This window comes from Ooceraea biroi, chromosome 2, assembly GCF_003672135.1.
Source record: "Ooceraea biroi isolate clonal line C1 chromosome 2, Obir_v5.4, whole genome shotgun sequence".
In the NCBI taxonomy this organism is placed as follows: domain Eukaryota; kingdom Metazoa; phylum Arthropoda; class Insecta; order Hymenoptera; family Formicidae; genus Ooceraea; species Ooceraea biroi.
This window is the reverse complement of record NC_039507.1, coordinates 9,475,254-9,497,468: the sequence shown is the minus strand read 5'-3', so window position 1 is coordinate 9,497,468 and position 22,215 is coordinate 9,475,254. Positions and strand designations below refer to the sequence as shown.

Here is a 22,215-nt window from a genome sequence, read left to right as displayed (position 1 = left end):
TTACGTACATATTTTTATTAATAATGAGATTTTTCTTTAGGACTGATTATTTTCAACATTTTTAACAATACAATTAAATACCTACAGCCATGATTTCATACTGTGCAGCGATGAAATCATGGCTGTAGGTATTTAATTATTTTCGCATGAAGGGTAGAGCAGAACATATGAACGAAAACGATTCTTCTACCACGAATTTTCCGTACAATAACAGAATCTTGCTTCCTCGACACAACACAAGGTAATCGATGGTCCCTAGGAGAGTTAGTATCAAAGTACTAGTACAGACCTACTCTTTACACTTCGCAAATTGCTCTTCTTAACTTATCCTAGTTACTAAAGTAAAGGAAATCTATAGTTCCAAAAGAAAACACAGCAATAAAATTGAAGCACTTTTGAATCCACAGTCTCAGCCGTTTTGTGCATCTATACGCAATCCGTTTCCATTCCCACATACTTCTTCGACAATGCGCGAGTTTTTATGGGACGATAACGCCACGACAGCAAAGGGGCGCGAAGAGGACGAATATCCACGATCTTCCGATAATTTGTCTTGTTGCCACCCACCCACATCTGCCGGCCCTTGAGGAAGGCAGAAAAAGTTGGATGCGAACCGATAGTCGGGAAAACGACGAATCGTCCCACGGGACCTGTCTTCCTCTCCGCGTTCGTGTCTCTGAAATCTCGGTTGTTACTGCCGGTTTTAAAAGAAACGAGAAGCTGATAAGGGATTTTTAAAGTTGCGTCAATGCACACTGTACTCGCGCGCGCGGCAAAGTCAATTTGCTTTTCCAAGCTTTCGTCGTATAAATCAATCCGCACATTCACTTATAGTTTTATGATAGAAATGATCAAATACAATACCAATCCTACTTCTGATTTTAAATTCAATGACATTATGTGAAATTGCTACTTTTTCTTTTTAATATTTATAAAATTTTACATACATTTATAAAATACAGAAAGAGAATACATAAATCCGAATTCATATTAAAACTACATTAAAAAATATAAGCTCTTTGTAGGATTTATCACATGTAAAAAATGGGCATCATGGACATCATACAGTTTGCTACCATTTGCTGTCATTTTATCTTGTATATTTTATTCGAAGAAAAGTTACTAATAGAAATATCAATTTCCTGCGTAGTGTTTGCTCTATAATGTGATCGAGATAATTGATCACTCAATGAAATATATTTTATTCTTTTCTGGATTGTTATCACAAACTTGAACTCTCAATTTGTTAATCATATATACCGTATTTTATTCTGATATTCTAAAGGGCAAAGCTAAGTTATTATCCAGTTAATTAATGAATCGCATATTATGTCTCGCCGCTCCGCGCGCATTTCGTCAGTATGCGCAGATTTTTCGTTATCCAGAATGAAATTCGAGGATTTCGCCATTATGCAATTCCCTGATCCATTCCAGAATGTAAGAAAGTCTTCAGTGGTGAAGAGAAGAAATGCCTTCTTACCTCTCGGCGGATCGACGTTGACGCTCGTTCGTATCTCTTTTAGACTCACCGTAATTGGCTTTATTAACTGAGTCCTCTCTCCCTTCGTATCCAATTTCAATTATCGTTCTCGGTATTACGTGCGCAATCACGTGCTCCGAGCGCGCCGAAGTTTTTGCGTCTTCTCGTATTTTAATCCCTAAATTAGAACACGTAATTACAGCGCTCTCGCGGATTCGCAAAAATTGTAGCCGAAATATTAAAATTTCACTGTATAATTGGCTGCTGGTATTATTGTTGATGTTGCGTTATCTTTCGTCGTTATATTATGAATGCTTTCATTATAGATTACTGTTAATTACTTCTTTCTTCTCGCTTTTGTTTTTTAAAAAAGAGAAAAATATTTGTCTCATCAGATGAACAATTTAGCGATAAGAAAAGAAGGAAGAGAGCGAACTTTACGTACATTAACAGTAGTCGCCGTTGAATATATTATTTATTAGTTTAGCAGTTATCGTTTGTCATTTATCGACTGACATCGAATTTCTTGTTCGTCCGGCGAGAGAAGCCATTTTTGAAATACATATGCACACGTAGGAGCTTACACACCGGGGATAAGTCCCGACGTCGTGAACAAATGTACGTTATACGTTCGCCGCTCCCCTTTTCCATTTCTTGATAATATATCGAATGGAGAAACTGCCCAGCTGCGTCGTACATCGCGCGCTTCCTTCCTTCAAGCGCGCCGCACACGTATTTCTCACCGACCAGAACGAAGCTGACCGAGCATATCGATGATATAAAAGCCAGTTTGAATGATTGCGACTGAACGTATCCTCAGCACCGGGAGTAACGCTTTGTCGTGTGAGAAAAGCGCGAGAAGTGCTATCGGAGCGCGATACGCGCGAGACACTTTATAGATCGCGCAGAAATTCATCTCGCAATTAAATGACATTTTCAACGTCGTTGCTATTACGTCATAATTCATGAAAACTCACGACCTAAAACATAATGCTTGAACATAAAACATAAAAAAAAAAGAAAAATAAGACTCTTTATCTAATTACATGGCAAACTGCTGGCACGACATTTTGAACGTTCCAGCGATAAGCGACATACCTTAAATCCAGGCAACTGCGCTAATTAACGTTATTGCGCTGCTTTTTAATAAAATCGCAAACACGCAATAAAAAGAAATTCATAATTCCTCCGTCCGCGAGCTCTTCTCTATTTTATATTAAGTATAATAGGCTATTACTATATAATATGCGCGCGACAATTGCCTTTTCAGCTCTCCATTTCCCGGCTTCCTTTAGCCGGTCGACTTTTTAACGCTTCTCGAAAAGTGAATTAACTCGTAAGCGTTATTAGATATTTAATAAGGGTACGCTAATGTCTGCGTGCGGACACACGGTAAGTAGTCGGCCAAAGTGCCGGCTAAAGCTCGCGGGATAAAATTTCATCTAATAACCTTCCGATTAAGGGATTAACCTACATTATCCGACAAGTTCGCGCAGCAATGACATTCCACCCTCCTCGAGAGAAACTCCCTGCAATCTCGCGGCAGAAGATCTCTTTTCCTTCTTGCTCATCGTCCAGCTTTTTCATCCCCCCTACCGGAATCCTCTTCCTTCGAAGCAGGAACATTTCTCAGCGCGACTTCTTCGTTCTCGGCCGCGCGATTGATTCCTTTTCTCGCGGATTTCCGCCGTCGCGAGAATCGTGACCACGTTAGGTCATAGGTCAAAAGCAAATCGGGTTTTTTTCTTTGATCGACGAAAGTTAAGGAGTCCTCGCTGGAGTCTCGCCCGCTCTTCGGCTCGTTCGGCCTTCCGGCTGTTTATTTCCGCGAAATCGGCTTTTATGGCGTTTCGACGACGGCGGTACTGCGACGGCTGGCCATCGCCAGTTCGGAAAATGGAACAGGAAATGCGGTTGAGACGCCTCGGGGCTTCGCCGTGTTCTTCGCTCACGCCGTTGTCCCGCTTTTTATCTTGTAAGAAGACGAGTATATAGATATGCATCTAATCAATTTAAATTTTCTCGGATATATGCTTTGTGCATAAAGTTGGTGACAATACATCTAACATTTGCTTTCGATCTTCATCTTGCATCTTTTTCTTTGATAGTTTTCCTTGGACTTTGTTAGTCGTAATGTAATATTATTTTCCCAAGAATTTAGTAACAGTTATAGTAATTGACACTTTTTTCAACTGTACTCTTGCCGTATAAAAGATGATTTAGTTCGAGTTTTTTTGTTTAGTAATTCCATACTTTTTATACCATACTTGTTCATAATTATCGCGCAACTGTCAGGTTCGGCGTGCCAAAAGCCTGACGTTTAAAACAATAGTGCATTGTGTCACGTGACAGGAAATGCCCCGAAAGTTATCCCCGAACAATGCGGACAACGAAACGCCAAAATCGGCGGGTCCAGAAATAACGATCGCACTTTTGCGAGGAAACGATCGCTGGCCGATTCCGCGGTGTGTTGTGACAGCCTATTTTTCTTCCGTTCATAAACGCGACTGCGCTTTATATCCCCTTTATTCATATCGGCCTTTACCGTCGATGCTTTTCCAAGCAATGGCGGGTGTTCTCCCTTTTCCCCTCGCCCTCATGTTTAATTGCATTTCCATGCGAGTACTTTCTCGAACGAATGGTTAATTGGTCATTCGTTGCCGTCCGAAACACTGTCGCGGCCGAGTTTTAAAACTTGGGTCACCATTTACGCAATACGTGTAATACGCGTCGCGACGCGTAAATTTCGTCCCGTGACACTCGTAACTTCAGCTACGCGTTTGGACGCGTAAGTTCCAAGCCCGTGCAGAGCCACGTAACCGTCGCTGTAGCCGGTTGTAAATAAAATTATGGCCGACTACGGGAGCGAAACCTCGCGGCTGAGAAAAGTTTCTCGTAAAACTCTTGTCGGATGGCACGCCACCTGATAAACGCTCGCGCCGCTCGCGTGAGGCGGCAATTATTCGCGCCGCAGACAAAACGACAAGGAGCCACCAATCGCGGCACGGATTGCAATGGAAAATGTACGGGAACAAATAAAAACTATACCATATACTGCTAATCGTTGTTTAAGCAAGGCTCGTATTTTTTTTCTTCGGAAGGAGGAATTTTAGTTCTGAAAGATCACTCCGAAGATAACAGTAAAATCTTTACGCTTTGGGTACCACCAAGAGGAGGAGAAAAATACAATTTTGCATTGAAACATGGACCTGAATTCTCCGGAGAGAGGCGTGGGCGGAATGATAGCTTTCTGTTCTTTCGTGTCGCGCGAGAAGTAGAAAAAGTATTTCGCGGCAGAAATACTTGCCGGTCTGCCTGCGGCGAAACAGTAAAAAGGAAGCACCGACTGAGGAGAGGTAGAACAATGCATAAACTTATTAGACGAGAACTGGAAGCCCTGCGGGGAATTCACACGACGCCCTTGGGAACCGAGAGGGAAGTAACGATGAGCACGTGGTATGCACGGATGCTGCGGTGACGGTAATGACAGTACTTGAAGGAGATGGCCAAGATACTGCCAAGAGAAGCGAAATAGAGAGGATAGAGCAAGGACGAGAAAGAAGCCTGTGCCGGAAATGGATAACGGAAACGGCTGACAATCATTGTCTTTATTAAAGATTGCGAGATAAGAAGAAAGAACTTCGTATCTGTCGAAGACGCGCTTCACCGCAATCACGAAATTTTGCGTATTAATGAACAATGTTTTTGTCCCTCTGGAAATCCAAATTTTATTAGGAATTTTTAAACTTCTGTAGAAACTTTTTAGTTTCTGTTTTCTGTCAATTAATCAGTAGCGCAAGAGATGGATGCGTCAATGATGAAGTGGGCACCGAGTGTAAATGTCGAAATGTAAATGTACTCACAAAAAGCGGGCATTTCAATAGCACTTTCAGGGATGCGTCACGTAACTGAAAATCGCGAATGCAACGTTCCGCTTTAAAATTCCGGCGATAAACGACGGCAACCATACCGGTTTCGTTGGTGTCGCGTGAATAATTCCACGCAGAGTCGTTCCCAAAAGTATCATATGAATACTAATATAACGTACCGCGATCCGTCGATAAAATACGAACCCTCTGGGTTGAACGCGTCTCGCTGAAATCGTAGGATCGGCGCGACAGAAAAGAATCGAACGTTTCTCATCGCGTGCGCGATGACAGTAATATCGAGTTCATCCCCTCGGGCGGGCCATATCCGACAGTTTCTAAGGTTTATTGCGAGGGCACGGAGTCGCGGATGGGGCACGGTTCGTGGGTCTCGTCCTTTTGACACAATTACGAACTCGATCCCTTATCGTTGCGCAGAGGGTGGGACGCCTCTCGGGGGAGGGATGAGAATGCCTCTCACGCTTGCCTCTCACGCTTGCCTCTCCGGAGGGCAGCGCGTATCACACTCGGCGTTTCCGGAGGCGGAGAAACGAAAATCCCGAAGGCTTGAAGAGACGACATACACGGCCGTCGAACCGCGCCACTGTTAACTTAGGACAAATTGAAAGCTGGAGGGGTAGACGAGCAACCTTCAATTTGAGTTCCCGCTTGAGTTTCTGTGCTCGGTTTTACTTGAAGCACCGTCGTATCACGGACGAAGGGATTCGCAAAAAAATTTTAGAACTGACCCGTGCTCGGGATGCCATCGAATAATCGAAATATCGTGATGAAGTCCCAACGCAAATATTCGCACGATCCCTTTCGAGAACGGTTCCATATAGCCACGTTTGGTATAAGAATACCACTTTTGGTTGCGTCGAACCCTTGATATTGATAGAGGGAAACATGTAAGATATTACATAAAATATACAGGCAACGATATTCTCTCGTGAATCTTGGGATGATATTTTTTTAAGCAGACATTTCATGCATGCTGATTGCTTTTACAATTTTAATTTTACAGCATTGTTAACTTATCTTTGTAAATTAGATCAAGTTTTTAGTCTGCTAAGAGAGAAAATATAATATTAATCATAAATCATATTATACGTAAGAACTGTATTATATTAACTGTATTATAACTGTATTTCCGAAACTCGATTTGGTATCGTTACCTTAATTTGCAATATTAAATAATTTGATAATTCGATTCTTATTTGAATTATGGCAAAAGAGACATTATTTCAAAATTATATAAAGAATAGTATTTTAGTATAACAATAATAACGGTAAATGTGCGAAAGTCGCGTAGAATTTATGCTTCATGAAATATTGTCAATTAAACTTCAAAATTTATGAAATCCTAGAAGAAACTACTTTGATCATTTTAATAAATATGGGGAACAATGAACAGATAACTGCTACTGTTTACGAATGCCTTGAAACAATGGCATCGCTTTGTGGAGACTATCGCAGGTTCTGAATGGACATTGATGCTTATCGCCTTGAGGTATGAGTAACCGAGTGAATCCTCACACGGATAGTGTCAGAACTTTCCGGGATGTATCGTGCCCCCAAAGGTACGATCCCGCGTGCACCATCAGGTTTACCTCCTCTCTCTGTTTCACCAGAAACTCTAACGCGATGAGAAAGACTGTTGGAGAATATTTTCGTCAGGTCGGCTATATCAAACTCGAAACGGTACAACAAGTGGCTTCATGCATGATAATCTCACGATGATTTGCGAAAAATGTAATGTAACTCTTCTGTATTCCTTGATCCTTGTCTTGTCTTCTGAGAGCAAAGTGCATAGCCTCGGAAGGATGGAACGCCTTTGAGATTGCATTCGGCCACGTTCATATAAGATGTAATATAATATATGGAAATATATTATATTGAATTAAGAATAATTTATATTGAAATTACAAGCACACATTTTATGGTAATCCATCTTTAGTAAACTCTCTGACTAGTTTTACCCGTTTGTGGGTTGTAAAGCTGATTGATGCTTCCAGCTAACATTGTCAATACTTCTGTTGTCTTTCGCTTGAAATATTACATTGTACCTACAAATAAACGTTTTCCCAACTATATGTTTTGATTGATGAACATTCCGACATAATTAACGTTGCTACCTGATATAATGAATGATTATTATCGAGGATATTGTTGAAAAACAATCGAAATGAGTTATAAAAATCAAATGAAGACGTCAAAGATTGTCTCAGTGAGAGACAGCGTGATTATCATATCGATAATACTACTATATTTGATCTGATCGCTACCATACATTAAGTCTTTGCATCCCTAGGAATTCTCCTGGGGAATTTGTTGGATGTAGCAGACGTACGCATGTCAAGGCACGTCTACAATTCTGCGGTAATCGGGACACGTACGTAGAGCAGTTGCTGTCACTCACAGTGCGCGACATCGTCGTCGCCTTCTACGATTCCGGGATTGGAAATTAATTAATTAATTAGCGAGCTGTTACCGCTCGTGCAGGAAAGTAGTACCGCCGCGAGGAAGAGCAATTCGTTTCGTCACACACAGTTCAGCATGCGACAATTTCAGCACGCAGATTACTTTTGAATCGAACGACGGCTCTTTCGCAAACGGAACTCGTTTAATGCCACGATAGATATCCGCTCCGTCTGATCGTTTTCCCAGCAAGCGTTACTTGCTCGTCTCAGCGCGACGCGAACGTAAACTGGGACAGCCGTTGAAAGCTTGGCTTATCTCATGATTTATCGCGGTACCATATCGCAATAAAATGCCATCGGGCAAAACTTGATCGCGATGATCGTAACACAATGCTTGCCTCGTTCTCTTAAAAGAGAAAAAGAGGGATATTAGTTTCCATTTTTGCGACTTAACACATCTTACAGAAAATGTCCTTCGTATAGATTATGTTTTATTCGATAAATTTAATAATCTTTTCCTACGGAAAGGATTACAGCTATAATAAGTTTTGAATTCCAGAATATTAGAATATTAAGAAATCAAAATAAAAAAGCTCGCTATTAATATACAAGTTGAAACAAACATCTAAAAATTACTTTTAAAATATTTAAGTTTATATGTATAAAATTATGTACGGCTACACAGAACTTTATAGCATAGTTTTCAATTTTCATGTGATAAGTTGATAATCAAGTTGTCTAAATTTTAAACAAAATCATTCACGTGGCAATGCAATCGAGAAACCGTCCGTAAAGCTGTCTTTCGTCCAAGTTTCTCGCATACATCGCACGAGTATCAAGGAAAGTATCATGAAAATCGCCGATAACGGAAAGTACGGGCCATTGATTCGTAATTTCCTTAAACGACGGACAATGTTCAGCGACAAGATTCAAATCCGTGTCGCTATCGATCTAAACTTCGTGGCGGACAAAGCGCAGCCCCTCGGCTCTAAAGCGAACGATACGACGTCGAATTGTCACGGGGAAATTCGTTACTCCTCGGCGATCGTTTCCATCGAAGCTCTTTCCAACGGCGCACAATGAAATGAATCAGGGCTTGCCGGTGCAGGCAATCGTTCGCGATTCATTTAACTTGCTAAGAGATTCTCTTCGAGAGCGCCGCGATGCGTTCGGAGGACCATCCAGGAAACGGAATTTTCTTTGGCGAAGACCCGTTTTCGGGAAAGACGTAACGTAGTTGAGCACAACTCGTGGATTCCAGTTGCGCTTTTCTTGACCGAGCTTGTCGACGAGCAACCGTTAACACCCCAGTAATCGTTGTCAGGACTACGCACTGTTGAAGCCAAATGGCGTGCACACCAGGCCGCTCGAACATTTTGTTTACGGCATTTCTCTTCAACTTGCTGCGCTCCGTACCGAGTGCACAATTTGCGCTGGAGTTTCGCCTGCTGCGGTATCTGTTATGCGCTTAATTTTATAGCGCATCACAGCGCGCTATATAGAGAACGTGTAAGTTAGAATGCAAGTCAAAATAATTTCCATATCACATAATTGCGGCATCGAACAAGTTTCGCCATCGAGAAAACTTAGAATTACACGATATGTTCAGTGTGCAATTTTCGTTACAATCCGTAACAAAATTTACATGAATTGCGGAAGTGTGATTCTAGTACGTAGACCATGCGTGGCACGCGTTACGCAGCCAATACTCGCTTGCATAATTCATGTTGAAATGACATCTTTGCAGAATGTTGGAAAACTAGGTGCTTATAAAAAGGGGTGCGTGCATGCACGAATTCGGAGATGCCGCGTTCCGTTTCGGTAGGATGCCACGGCAAAAAGCGGAATAGTGGCAAGAGGAGGATCCGTTCTTCTTCGCTGCGGCGGCAAGAACCACATCCAAGATATTCGAGCAATTTCAGTCGTAGGAATATTCATGAACGACCGTCGTGGTTGCTGGCTGTACTATGACGCTTCTATTCATCCCACAGACGGCCTCGGTCCGGGGTCAGAAAGCTTGCTTTACGAAGCAGGAAATCCGTGCAGATGAGAGGGTCATCCAAAGAGAAAGAGGGCGGCCGACGGACGGTCGTCGAGTGGAAAATGAGCCAAAAGTGGGATAGTCACCGGGGGGTTAAGCGGCGACGTCTACGTTTCAATTAGCTAAAGTGCGTGGACAAAGCTGATGATACCGTTGCGATATCGTTCTGGCAACTGCCTGTTGACTGACCATTTCGAGCACTTTGTCGAGATAATCGGAAACACGAATGGACAGAGAACAATATAATATTTGTTTTGCTTTATACGATACTCGACTGTAGCGTATGGAAAAAGAAGACGACGTATGAAACATTTCAAGTTGCGTTGATAGGAAGCGCATCGCTACTGAGCGTTTCGCCTGGATATTGAATTAAGAACATAGCAATCTTCTATAAGTCGACTGCAGAGGAAAAGAGAGGATGAGAGAAAGAGAGCAGTATCAGGAAATAAATTACTCCGGATTATGCGACCTCGTGCTACTCTCTTAATTCGCTATTTCAATTACTCGGAGCAACGTTTTATCCGGGCATAAAGAAAAACTCAAGGACGTCCGTGATGTCGCCTGGAGCCCCGAGACTTGTTCTTGCGTAATTCACTTCGCAATGAGGAATGCCTCGTCCAATTCTGACGAGGATTTTCCCGTCGGGACAAAGGCGGAAGAAAATCAAGAAAATCTCTTGTCTCATCAGGGTTCCATGACCCCGTCCGATTTTCCGACCCGCAGACGCTAACTCGCGGAGCCGAAACTCTAATATCGAGAAACCTCGGCGCGGCGGCGCAACGACGAGAGGAAGTTCGAACGATGGTGCGCACGTGCACGCGAGACAATTTGCGGAATCACGATCGCCTTGAGGCTGGGAAATCGAAAACCCATGATTGCAATTTGCGCGCGTGAGCACGTCACGGTAGCGCTGGTTGCGCGCTGCTGCATTTCACACGACGTCAAGTTCCACATTTCAATCGCGCTACATTACCCCGGTGTCTCGTTGAATCTCGAAAACGTCTCGAGGCTCTGCATAAATCAATGCCGCTATAAATCGCGTCCCATCAAACTGTTGCGCTATCTCATCGTTGGTTAATTATTCCCATGATCATAGGTCCTTGCAAATTGTCAGGTCATGATTAGTAATATAGTCATCTAAAAATTAATTTGGGTAATTAATAAAAATTCTGCGTCTAGGTTGTAAAATTCTGAACTGATGTGATTACAAAAACATTAAAGTTGATTTTACGGTACTTCGCAAGAATATTACTTTGATCTTTTATAAAGGATTTTTGCATGCAGTAAATACTGACACAAATTATCGCAATGTTACAACTATCCTCTACCACAATTAACTTCATGCTCTGCTACGCGCAAATAAAAAAAATGCCCCAATCGATACGCGTCGATGTAAAAAATGGTTACGATATTTCCATGCCGGTTCAACAGTACACACGTTGAAAAAAACGGAATATACGCGGTTATTACAGAATTGGAACTCCTATGTCGGAACGTCAATCTCGGTGTTACGTATTATCGCGTATGTGTGTATCGTTTCACAGCATTCATCTCGTATTACCTGCCGATTTGGTCTTTCGTACGAATTGTTTAATCTCGCTATCGTTTATCGGTTCATGATCACATACGTATCTGCTTTTGACTTGTGATTAGCGGATCTAATCGATATAATCGTAATGAAATAGTGCACCTCTTATTTGCTGTATTTCAGATGCTTTTAATACGAAAATTATTCAAAGAATAAAAAAATCACTTAAAGTTGAGCTTATTGATGATCGTTTCGCTTCAACAAAATTTTACGTCAAGCAAAACTCAATTTCGGATTAATCAATATGATATAGGTGCACAACACAAAAAAATCATAGCCACGGGTAATTAAAAAGACGAGAAAGAAAATAAAAAGATAGGAGATCCGTGCAATCCGAGGTATGATTCGCGATCGCCATTTGCGGCCACATTAACACCCACTAATGACTCTGCCAGAGAATCTCGGACTTACATCATGCATTCGGCGCACTCGTTTTGTTTCGCCGTGTCCCATTAATACGGTCACCAATTACGGACGATCTTTCACCGTTAATGAGGCGCTGGTAAACAGAAGAGAGTGGCAGACATCCAGGGAGGTGACAGTAGTGCCTAATCCGTGATCCTCGTCCTCCCTCTGCGGGTCATCCCTTGCACCAGAAGTGTCACCAAAGGTTGAATTTACGGCTGGGAACGACAGGGTTCAGCGGAGGTCACCGGATCTTCCGGTCGCGTACATTTCGCTTCCAGAACTTTTTAGAAATTTATTGCGTTACAGTAATATCTATCATCTCGGTAACATTCGGAGAAAGGGAGCGAAAACGCAGGTTTTATTTAATAATATTTTAATTGCATTAGATCACTCAGCCATGTAATGAATAAAGTCATTTATCATGACTTAAATGTGATACGATAGAAGAGAGTGATGCATGAGAACATTGATCATTAATTAAATGCGGACGCGCCAACAATTGCATTAAATTAAAGAGAATTAAATTAAATTAAATTAAATTGCATTAAATTAAAAAGAAGGATGAGATAACATTAGAACAAGGAAAGATTTTAAACGTTTCAAAATTGTCATAGAAAGAGTATGAATTCAATAATTTCATATAATTTCTCTCTACTTCCATACGATGTGCGGTTTGCCTTCATGTTTTTCTGAGCGCGAAAAGTCTAGAAAATACACGTGACGGGGAGCAAATCCTGTATCTGTCGTCACGACATCATTTGTCTTCCATTAATAGCCATCTATCTCAGTCCATTAGCCTACACGTACGCTTTATACAGCACTCAATCAAAAACCAATATTTTATTACCTTTGCGCAACTTGAATCTCGTATTTTCACATCATCGATCAAATATCGGTCAACAATAATTTAAGATGAAATAAAGAGCGACCGAGTAAACTTGTAAAAATGACGGAAAGACTCGATCATAGCGATCCATAATCGATCATCCTCGCAATGTCTTTTATCTACGCAGATACCGCAGATGTTGAAATCTATGGAGTCACTTTTTCGCTGATCCCGAAGTTTTACATTCTAAAAATATCGACGATAGTGACGTATGTCATGTACGTAAAAAAGCGCCCGCTATAAAAGGCACTCCAACGATTTCAATAATCACGCGCGCGCATTCCCGCGATTGAAGTATTACAATCGCGGAGGGTCGTGAAGGGTCATTCGGATGGAAATTCGCGCCGTTAATAAGGTACAGAGCTTTTAGGAAGCGCCGAAAAAGCGCACGCCGTGCGGACGAAGGGTAGATTTATGAGCGCGACGGGAAGGGTGCGCCGTGCTGGTTCGACAAGGGTTTAACCGGCTTTCCCCCCATTTTCGTTGCAGGGCGACCCATGGTTCAGCCGCCGAGTCAGACGGTGACGGCGAACGAGGGTGAGCCGCTGGACATCGTCGTCGAGTTCTGCGCAGAGCCGAGTTACACGAAGGTCCTCTGGATGTCGAAAGAGCGAGTGTACACACCGGGCGCACCCTCTCACGACGGGGTCCAAGCCCTTGCAATCGAGGTAAATTTGCACGTCTTGCTGCATCAAATCTTGTACCGGTGTGCTCTCACGAGGATCCTCCATTCCCGAGACCAGAGTGGACACGAAATTCGGGTAGCACGATTGATTCGGTATTACGTTGATTCAGTGGTTTGCGATCCGCTTCGCGATTGATCGCACGGTATTGCATCGTGCATCAATTAAAAACGCGCAAAAAGATGCAATAACCATTTATATTTCTTCTAATGAAAAGACAAAGTTAAATATTAAATGTTACAAAATGACGTTTCTGAACATTTGTGTCAAAATTAATGGTTGCACATTGTCCAGAATGTTTTATATTGTAAATCTCTGCTATTACAATGGTATATTGTTAAGTGTATTTTAAAATGAAATATTAATTGAAGAGGTAAACTCGTACAACGGCAGTTTTCAGAAAGTTGTTATCGTCGTCGTAAAATATTGTTCATTTTATCGTACGATGAGTTGCACAAGCGTGAAAACAATTTTTTCATTACTTTTCATTCCGGATAATTATAATGTCACAACGCGATCAGACGGTGTTTGTTTTACTCTGTAAAAAATATTTTTATTTCCGCGGACTTGCGAGCAAGTTAATTTTTATTGTACCTTCCCGGAGCGCTTCACCGTTTCAGTCGCATTTTCGCTTTACGGAAGGAAAGTAATTACGAAACAGCGAGTGTACAAAAATTGCGAGCTCTACATGACAAACAGTGAACGTTGCAAAATAGAATTGCACAAGGAATATATTGATCACATATCTATCGTTCGTAAATATTTGTTATTTCCCGTAGTAATATTTATCGGCTTAACATGACAAAATATTTACCTAAATATTCACTATGCGAGTAAAATTGATGTATCTTTCGTCGCATTATTTGAAGCAATTAATTAATGCTTCGCGTCAATCTCGCGCGCTATGCAACGTACAGTAATTACTCAGAAAGACACAAACGCACATTATTTTCACTTTGTTTCATCTATCTATTGATCTTTTGTTACAAAACTGGGTAAAATGGTGATCTTTTAGGTAGATACACAATCTGACCTACTATTTTAACGAGAACAAATTAGCTTGGATGAGCTTCCTCCGGCTATCTCGTACTTCCGCTGTAAAAGTATCACGTGCGCGCGCTGGGAACACAATTTGCGCATCCGCTTCGCGTGAAAATCCGTCGTTCTTTGCAAGACGACGACGATGACGACGCTCGTACGCCCGCTCGGGGATTACGCTTCTCGGAGGCGTGCCTGGCCCTTCGACGCGAAAATTATGTCGTCATCCCAGCACGGACGTTCGCGCACGGATATCCGAGATATTGCAAGGCGACGGAACAGAGAGAAGCCCGGAGAAAACTATGAGAGTGGGGTGCGCGGCCGCACGGTCGCCTTGCGCCATGCGGAAACGCCAGGACGACGGAAAACGGAATGAAGGGGGTGAAAGGGAGACAGCACTGACGAGATATTACGCAAGTGTATGCAGTCGGGCTTGCACGCGCGCACGGGTGTATACGTATATGCGCTTATTTCATTTCTACAGTCGCGGCGCGCTTCTTTTTTCGCCCGAGCGGAGACGAAATCCGCGCGCTCGCTACGCGGACGCGGTAGCGCGCTGCATTATAAAAGACGGATTAACTATTTTTCCAGGAGTGCCGGCCGGCAGGGCCGGACGCCCGCGGACAATGCGACGGAGCTTTGCGAGGGATTTGCCGATGCACCCGGTGTTGCGTTCGTTTCTATTAACGGTTGATCCTCTCCGCTTCGCGCGGCCCGATTTCGCGGTGCGAGTAACGATCGGCTACGGATCCATTGAAAATCGCGTACTTTATCAGAAAGCGCGACGACGCGTGCGAGAGCGCAACGATATATAACGCTTATGCGCGTCCGAGCGCGTTATTACGCGCGGTAGCGCACCGTGTTTGTCTCGATATAATATTGCAAAAATATATCTTGTAGATTACGTAACGCGCTATCACGCGCGTGTTACGTTCCGCGGCGTTGGGATTCAAGCCATGTACGTTGAAGCATCGACGTTACGACAATCTATTTATTATGAAAAAGAAATACGTACATAATATTTGTGAAGAGCGCAGTATCGTGCGATTTTTTCTTTCTCTCTCTCTCTCTCTTGGTTCTCTCTTCTTCTTCTTCTTCTTCTTTTTGTTTGGCACCCGATTCCCATACGGGTTCGATACGGCCAGTAACACCCTTGGTTCTCTCGATTCGATTTTACTGCACTACTTTCTAAGAATTATTCTCGTAAGATACATAATGGAAATGTAAATGCAAGTAAAAATAACGTAAATCCGGGAGATAATGTTAGCAAAATACGGATTACAAAGTGCAAGATTACAGGAACGAAAAGAGAAAAGGAAATCAGAGGATACGATGGAACAAAGCGCGCGAGAAATCTCAATATGTTGAAACATATAGGGATGGAAAAAAGTGAAGAGACAGCAAAAAAGGAAACAGGAAGTAAAAAGGGCACGACGAAAATGGGACCAGAAGCTCCCGAAGAGAATAGGTTAATAGAAGATAAAGAAATGCCGGGCAAGCCCCTGGTAGAAAAAACTCGAGCGCGCGGGCGAATAGAAGTAGAATACATTACGAATACAGCAAGGGGAGCACACCGTGCAGAGAGCAGAGGCAGACGGACGAGACGGGATAGCATGATAGGGAAAAGGGAAAAATAAAAGTCGGTAAGTTAGAGTGCGTTAGCAGGAGAAAGTTTCAACGAGTAGGAGAGAGGCAGAAGATAGGGGTGAGAAGAACGAGGGAAGCGGGTGAAAGCAAAACCAAGATGATAGCATAGTAAAAAGGGCAGAGATGGAAGGGCGCGGAGAAGAAAAGAACGAAAGAAAAGGACGAGGGAGGAGGCACAGTGCACTATAGAGGATAGACGGAAACGTAGCGAGCGAGACGGCAGATGATTCGCAAAGAGGGCACGAGAAATGGGTCGGGGAAAGCGGGAGGAGGACGCGAGCAAAGCTCGTGAATAGAGAATACAAGAAGAACGGGTGAACGGATGGAAAGCGCGGGCTCCTCCGCCGGAAAGAGTGTATGTCGGATGAAAAAGAGGGCGCACAAGAGAGGAGGGGAGGGAAAGAGAAAGAGAGAGAGAGAGGGGAGTGGGGCAAGAGAAGGTTGAAACGCGGGGGTTAAATGGAGCAAGAAACTGCGATTCCTCGCATGCGAGAAACTTGCGAGACCTTCGCGAGACGACGACGACGACGACGACGTCTGCTGCGAATCGCAGCGACGAAATATTGCCGCGCGACGACACTGTCGGCTTACCGGTAACGCGAGCCCGATTCAATTACGCAAACGTATTTCTCTTCGATCCCCCGCACGGCGCTTCCCAATAAAACGGATGCGAGGAAAACCGTTATCTGCGATATTAAAAGAACACAATGACAGGTTCGAATGTATATTCGAACCGACACAGTTCAGCGTGACCGGGAACGACGAAATCTTTTATGTAGTCGCTGCGCGCGTTCCAATGTTGCGGCGTTCCGGAATAAGAGCGAAAGCGGACGGAATAACGCTATGACTTGTCTCAATTTCGCGATAACAAAACGGTATCGGATATGCACGATTGCAACTTATTTCATTTCGTAAAGTATCCAGACATCTTTACATCCTGAAATTCTAAATAGAGTCTTCATGTTTGGCATTTTTTATATTCTTGTTAACATCATAAAATTCATGAAAACGATCGAACGTGATTGCTATAGCTAAATGTAATAAAGTAAGCTAAGTTCAAGAATATCGAGTTATACCAACAGCTACCGAAAGAAAATTTTTTCTTTTTTATCGTTTTTTGCGAAGCATCAGTGTATTGCTCTCCGATTAGGGTCAATTATCCCATAAACCCGGAAGTTCCTTGGACCTACGACCGCCTTAATACGATTGACTCTTCCATGAATAAAGGAAAGAAGTCGAGAAGTCGGGAGGAGAAAGTCATTATAGGTACTAATGCGGAAAGTAATAAAACGTATTTCGAGGGGATGAAAGGCGAAGAAGATCGAGAGGTTGAGAGTCCAAGAAGAAGCAGTCAAAGGTAAGATGGATAATTGAAGCGAGAACACAGAACGACGCCGGAAGTTCCCAGTTTCGACCCGGCCGGAAGTTTTACGTGAAAGTTTAATCGTAAAGATCCAGGTGGGGAACCACCTTGCGCCCGATAAGGAGACCAGGCGGCTCGGGACGACTGGATGGACGTTATCGAATCGCGAGTTAATGAGCATTATGCGATAAAAACATCTCAGTCTGGAGCGTGACCCGCGGCAAGCAGATCTCAGTGGTTTAAAACGCCATGAAAGCGCCATGAAACCGTCCCTCATAAAGATCATCTGCGCGAGAGTCGCGTTCCATCGCTGTGAATTGTAAAGTCCCGTCGTCTCGTTACTTCTCGGCGCGGCTTGTTAAAGAAAACTTTCGGAATTCTCCTCTAAGGCGTCTCCTGGCTGACATCTTACCGGGAGAAAAAGCAGCTCGATATGGGTCAACCTCAAGTGAGTTCGTGCTCCGTGGCGTAGCTCGTGACTGCAAGTAAGAGTTTCAGTTAATCCTCGGAGAGCCGTTTCCAGCTGGGAATGTATACGACCGTAGAAATGTCGTGCTTAGTAAATTATAAATGTGAAAGATGCAGACGTAATGGAATCGATTTCCAGCAGAAACATTCGCGACGTTGAAATATTATCGAGTTAAATATGCATGCTGGTGTCATTCGATCTAATAATATCTATACCATTTTCTCGAATAAGATATGACGAAGAACAGAATGCGAGAATTAGGTGTCATATGAGACAGGAAATCGCACTTCAATAATTCAGATAACTTATTTATATAAATCCTTTACATAAACACCAATATCAAAGATTAATATTAATATTCTTAAAAATATCCTTCCAAATGCAACGCTTCCCTATCTCTCCTTTCCTTACACATAACTGACCGCCTTGAGAGAGTGCAGAGGTTGCGACAACCTTGATTTTCCACGAGAATGGAACACAACCACACGATAATAAATTACTTACATGTCACCTCGCTCTTTTGCAGGACGGCGGCACGGAGTCGTGTTATCGGACAACCCTGCACTTCGAGACGATCCAATGGTCTCACGCGGGCGAGTGGATGCTGCTGATCCGTTCGCCGGAAGGGATCGCCGACGCTTCCGTTCTGCTCAATGTGACACTCGCTTCCGGATACAGCCACGGTCACGTCCATTCGGCGAGTCTGGTGTACCTCCTGCTCTGCCTGATTCTGCAGGCGATCCTGCAGGAACACCGTCGCTGAGGGGGTTTAGGGAGGGGGCGACCCGGCGTAGAGATCCAGGCGTAAGAAATCTCGGCGAAACTCCCGGTGACGCGGAAAGCTCGGAAGAACGGCTTTTCCCCCTGACGGCGAGAGAGGAAGCGAAGCTTCTTTGTACATAATGTCGAGATCCTCCTTCCCCGAGGAATTTTTTCCCCGCGCGACGACTTTCGCATCGACAAAACGCGCGCGCGGATTTGTCAAACACGCGCGTAGAATACCTGCGTGTCTCCGTCGCGTTGCGAGCATAATAAAATTCGACGGAAGTTCCGTTGACGCGCCTTCGACACGAACCACCACGGCCTTGGTGTTTCTCGAATCTCATAGCGAGTTCTCCTGTCCTTTGTTAGAGTCGTTTCTAGAAGATGCATTCGCGAGTGCACGATATCACGAAGCAGGATTGTCGTCGTGCGAAACCTCAGGCGAGCTCGCGCGGGCACGATTAAAATTCGATTTCTCTGGCCTTATACGAGGGGATGGTGGAGGAAAAAGGGAGAGATCGCGCGCGGGCGATGGGGGATACGTATTTATATAGGGAGAAAATTTGTAAACTACGAATTCGCGCACGCTAACAGTCGCGCCATACGATGTGTATATATTTGTATAGGTATAATAAATGATAAACCGATGCGTTTGCGGATTGTACGGTACGGTGTTCCCGCAATGTAGGGATCGGTGCGAAACGGGGACTAATTCCTTTTTCTCTTTCTTTTACGATTCGCTCGCGAACGGCGTGTACTTTTTGCGAATGAAGGAGGTGAGAGACACGGCCGTAATCAATCTGCGACAAACTCGAATGCATCGAGTCTGCATCGAGGTATGATCATACTAGCATTGCAAGGCGAACACGTGACACATACGAGGCGTCGGTGTGCTTGTATTAAAATAACGAAATAATAACGATCGACTGAGCGATACTGTGCCACGCGATAGAGAAAGAAGGCGCGAGGGGTAGCGAATTTCTTTTTGGCGAAGTACGCGCGCGTCTCCCGCGCGGACGATACCGTCGACGAGATGAAAGAGAAACTCAATTTGCGCAACGTCAAATACTCCCGAAGGTAGGGCGACTAAAAGATAAATTGTTGTATATTACTTAGATAAGTAGAATTTGATATAGCGTGTATATAGTGACTGTAAATGCGTAGGCTATCGTACACGACGAATTATACAGTGACGCTGTTAGAGATATATTTATTATTCGTTGATATATTTTTATAAAGTTTTATTTAGCCATAAGTTCTCGTTCTCGCCTTCCCCCGCTCCGAGAATCTCGTTCGCACGATCATAACGCTCGTTTCGTTGGGAGGTGTGGAGCGCCCCGCTTCAACGGCGCTTCAAGTTAGGAACTTTTCAACGAGAACCGTTACAATAAAGTACAGTATATCCTATGAACGTCCTAAATTCAATCTAGCTGTAGCTCTAATCGTTGGAAACATGGAGAACATCGTTGTCTTTACGATACTTTGATCTGTATGATCGCAAACGGATGGCGGGCGCGGCGAAGCGTTATCGTCCCGTCACAATCGGTCCCGCTTTTTTCGAGCATCCTTAACATGGCTCTTTCGTAAGTTCGGTGGTTCCTAATTTTGTAAAAAAAATAGGGTTTGTACTCAGCTTACCGCGACGATTAACGATACATCCTTATCGCCGGTACGTCCTAGCCGCGCGCGCGATCGCAGTCGGTACTACTTATAGATACGAAATAAGCATACCTGATGTCTTCACGTTGATTTAGTGGACTCGACGAATCCGATGTCGTCTTTCTTTAAGTTTTCTCAGATCGCTAAGGTGTTACAAATAAGCAACGTGGTGTAATCGTTGTACCCAATGACGCCTAAAAGTCCAATAAATGATATTTACAATATAAACGCACGTGTAAAATATTCACTTTATTGCGACCAATTCTCCCCAATTCCCTGTCCTCTTGTCTAACTCTTTGGCAAATTTAAAGTAAAGATCGAAGATTCTCTACATGCCCTATCGACAATTGTAATCAAATTCTGATGAATATAATTGAGACTCAATTATACTCAACATCTGATAATTTGTTATTATCGGGAATATCGACTTTCAAGAAGTCGTTTCTATTACGTGGTGATAATTTTAATTGATCAAAGTTATACATTTAGATTTGTTTTGAGCTTTTGATCTTGAGCGAGAGAGAGAGAGAGAGAGAGAGAGGAAGGGAGAAAAGTTCTGACAGATGTGAAGATTACGAAACTTGGAAAGATTTTCCTCACTGAAATGTTCGCGAGAGGAACACGAATTGGGTCTCTTCAATAAAATAAGGTGAATTTTAAAGCTGCGGGTAAACTCTAAGTATAGAGGGAACGGGACCGCGTGGATATGGATGGATTACTTTCACAAAGAAATCACGCGAATCCCCCCGCCCCACTTTTCAGCAAACGTAGCCGACTTTACAGTCATTTCCTCCCAAATGGTTTTTGCTTGCGGTTTGAACTGCGACGTTTGAGACCTAGTCTGCTCTCTATTACTTCTTATCGCGGCCGTTTCCTGTTATTCCGAGAGATTTATATTCGCTTCTATATACCGCACGCGGAAATGTATCGAAACGTGTGTGTGTGTTTTACGAAAATACACTATACCGTTAAAAAAATTATAATTGTTGAATCTCTTAACTTTTCTTTCATGTGTTAATCAAGGATTTTATAATCACGTACACACTTAGGTTCATAATATTTCCTTAATTATTCAACGTAGGAAATAAAGTTGGTAGTTCTAACTTGCTGTATACGAAATCATGTCTATTCTGCAGTAGACGAACACCATTGGATCGAACTCATTCGACTTAACTTAATTTTAATTAATTTCTTTAAAAACATCTATATTGCGCTTGAATTTGAGCTAGAAAAAAGGAACAATAAAAAGTAAAATAATAAATTTTCCACAACGATTAACTGAAAATATCGCTGCGTAACTCGATAACGTCGCTTCACATCAAGAAATGATGCCTCCTTCAAAATTGCATGCGTCAGACCGCAATGCGCCACAACGCATACCGCATCTGAGAGCGTGCCCCGCCAAATTGCGCCACATCGGAATTCGGCAGCGCACGAGAACTGGCTGCGTTATGTCCTGCCGCGTGCACATAACATATACGTGTACGATGAAAATAATTTAATTCGCAATACCAACACGCAGCGTACTATGCAGCGAATGCGCTAACCAAGTCACGTGTAACAGCCGCGTTAACTGGCGCGTACACGTGTATATATTTCTCGGCTTAAATATAACGAGCTCCCCGCTACACGAACGTCGCGGTGAACGCAGCAGGGTGGAGATGGAACAAGAGTAGGACAAGGGTAGCGGGGGAGACAGTGGTGGGTTTCAGTTTGCAGGAAACCCGGGATCGTTCCGCCTCTTCCTCCGCGCGCGGGCGGAACAATCCGGCTTTGTCTCGTGTGGAGGCGCGCTTCCTATACCACCACTACCACTTGGCCGCAATTGCAGCTTTTCAGTCGTTACCGGCAGATTGAAGGGGCTTGCAAACATAAACAAACGCATGATCGCCGGGTCTTTTCGCG

At 43.4% G+C, this 22,215-nt stretch overlaps 1 protein-coding gene and 1 long non-coding RNA gene across 5 annotated transcripts in view; one reads left to right on the top strand and one right to left on the bottom strand.

Moving 5' to 3' along the window:
* LOC105282463 overlaps positions 1-18,519 on the bottom strand; it is a 270,589-nt gene extending 252,070 nt beyond the window's left edge. The window contains exons 1-3 of the long non-coding RNA XR_894492.3: positions 18,394-18,519; positions 17,833-17,899; positions 15,426-15,598 (exon numbers count right to left, since the gene is read on the bottom strand). This is a non-coding gene — a long non-coding RNA (uncharacterized LOC105282463). The remainder of the gene's footprint in view (positions 1-15,425; positions 15,599-17,832; positions 17,900-18,393) is intronic.
* Positions 1-20,535, top strand: part of LOC105282464 (hemicentin-2) — a 326,396-nt gene extending 305,861 nt beyond the window's left edge. For all 4 annotated transcript variants that reach the window (XM_011344417.3, XM_011344418.3, XM_011344416.3 and 1 more), the window contains 2 exons: positions 13,179-13,357; positions 18,416-20,535. In XM_011344417.3, coding sequence (XP_011342719.1) covers positions 13,179-13,357; positions 18,416-18,652 — 416 coding nt within the window. In that variant the 3' untranslated portion in view covers positions 18,653-20,535. The remainder of the gene's footprint in view (positions 1-13,178; positions 13,358-18,415) is intronic.
* Positions 20,536-22,215: the final 1,680 nt, after the last annotated feature.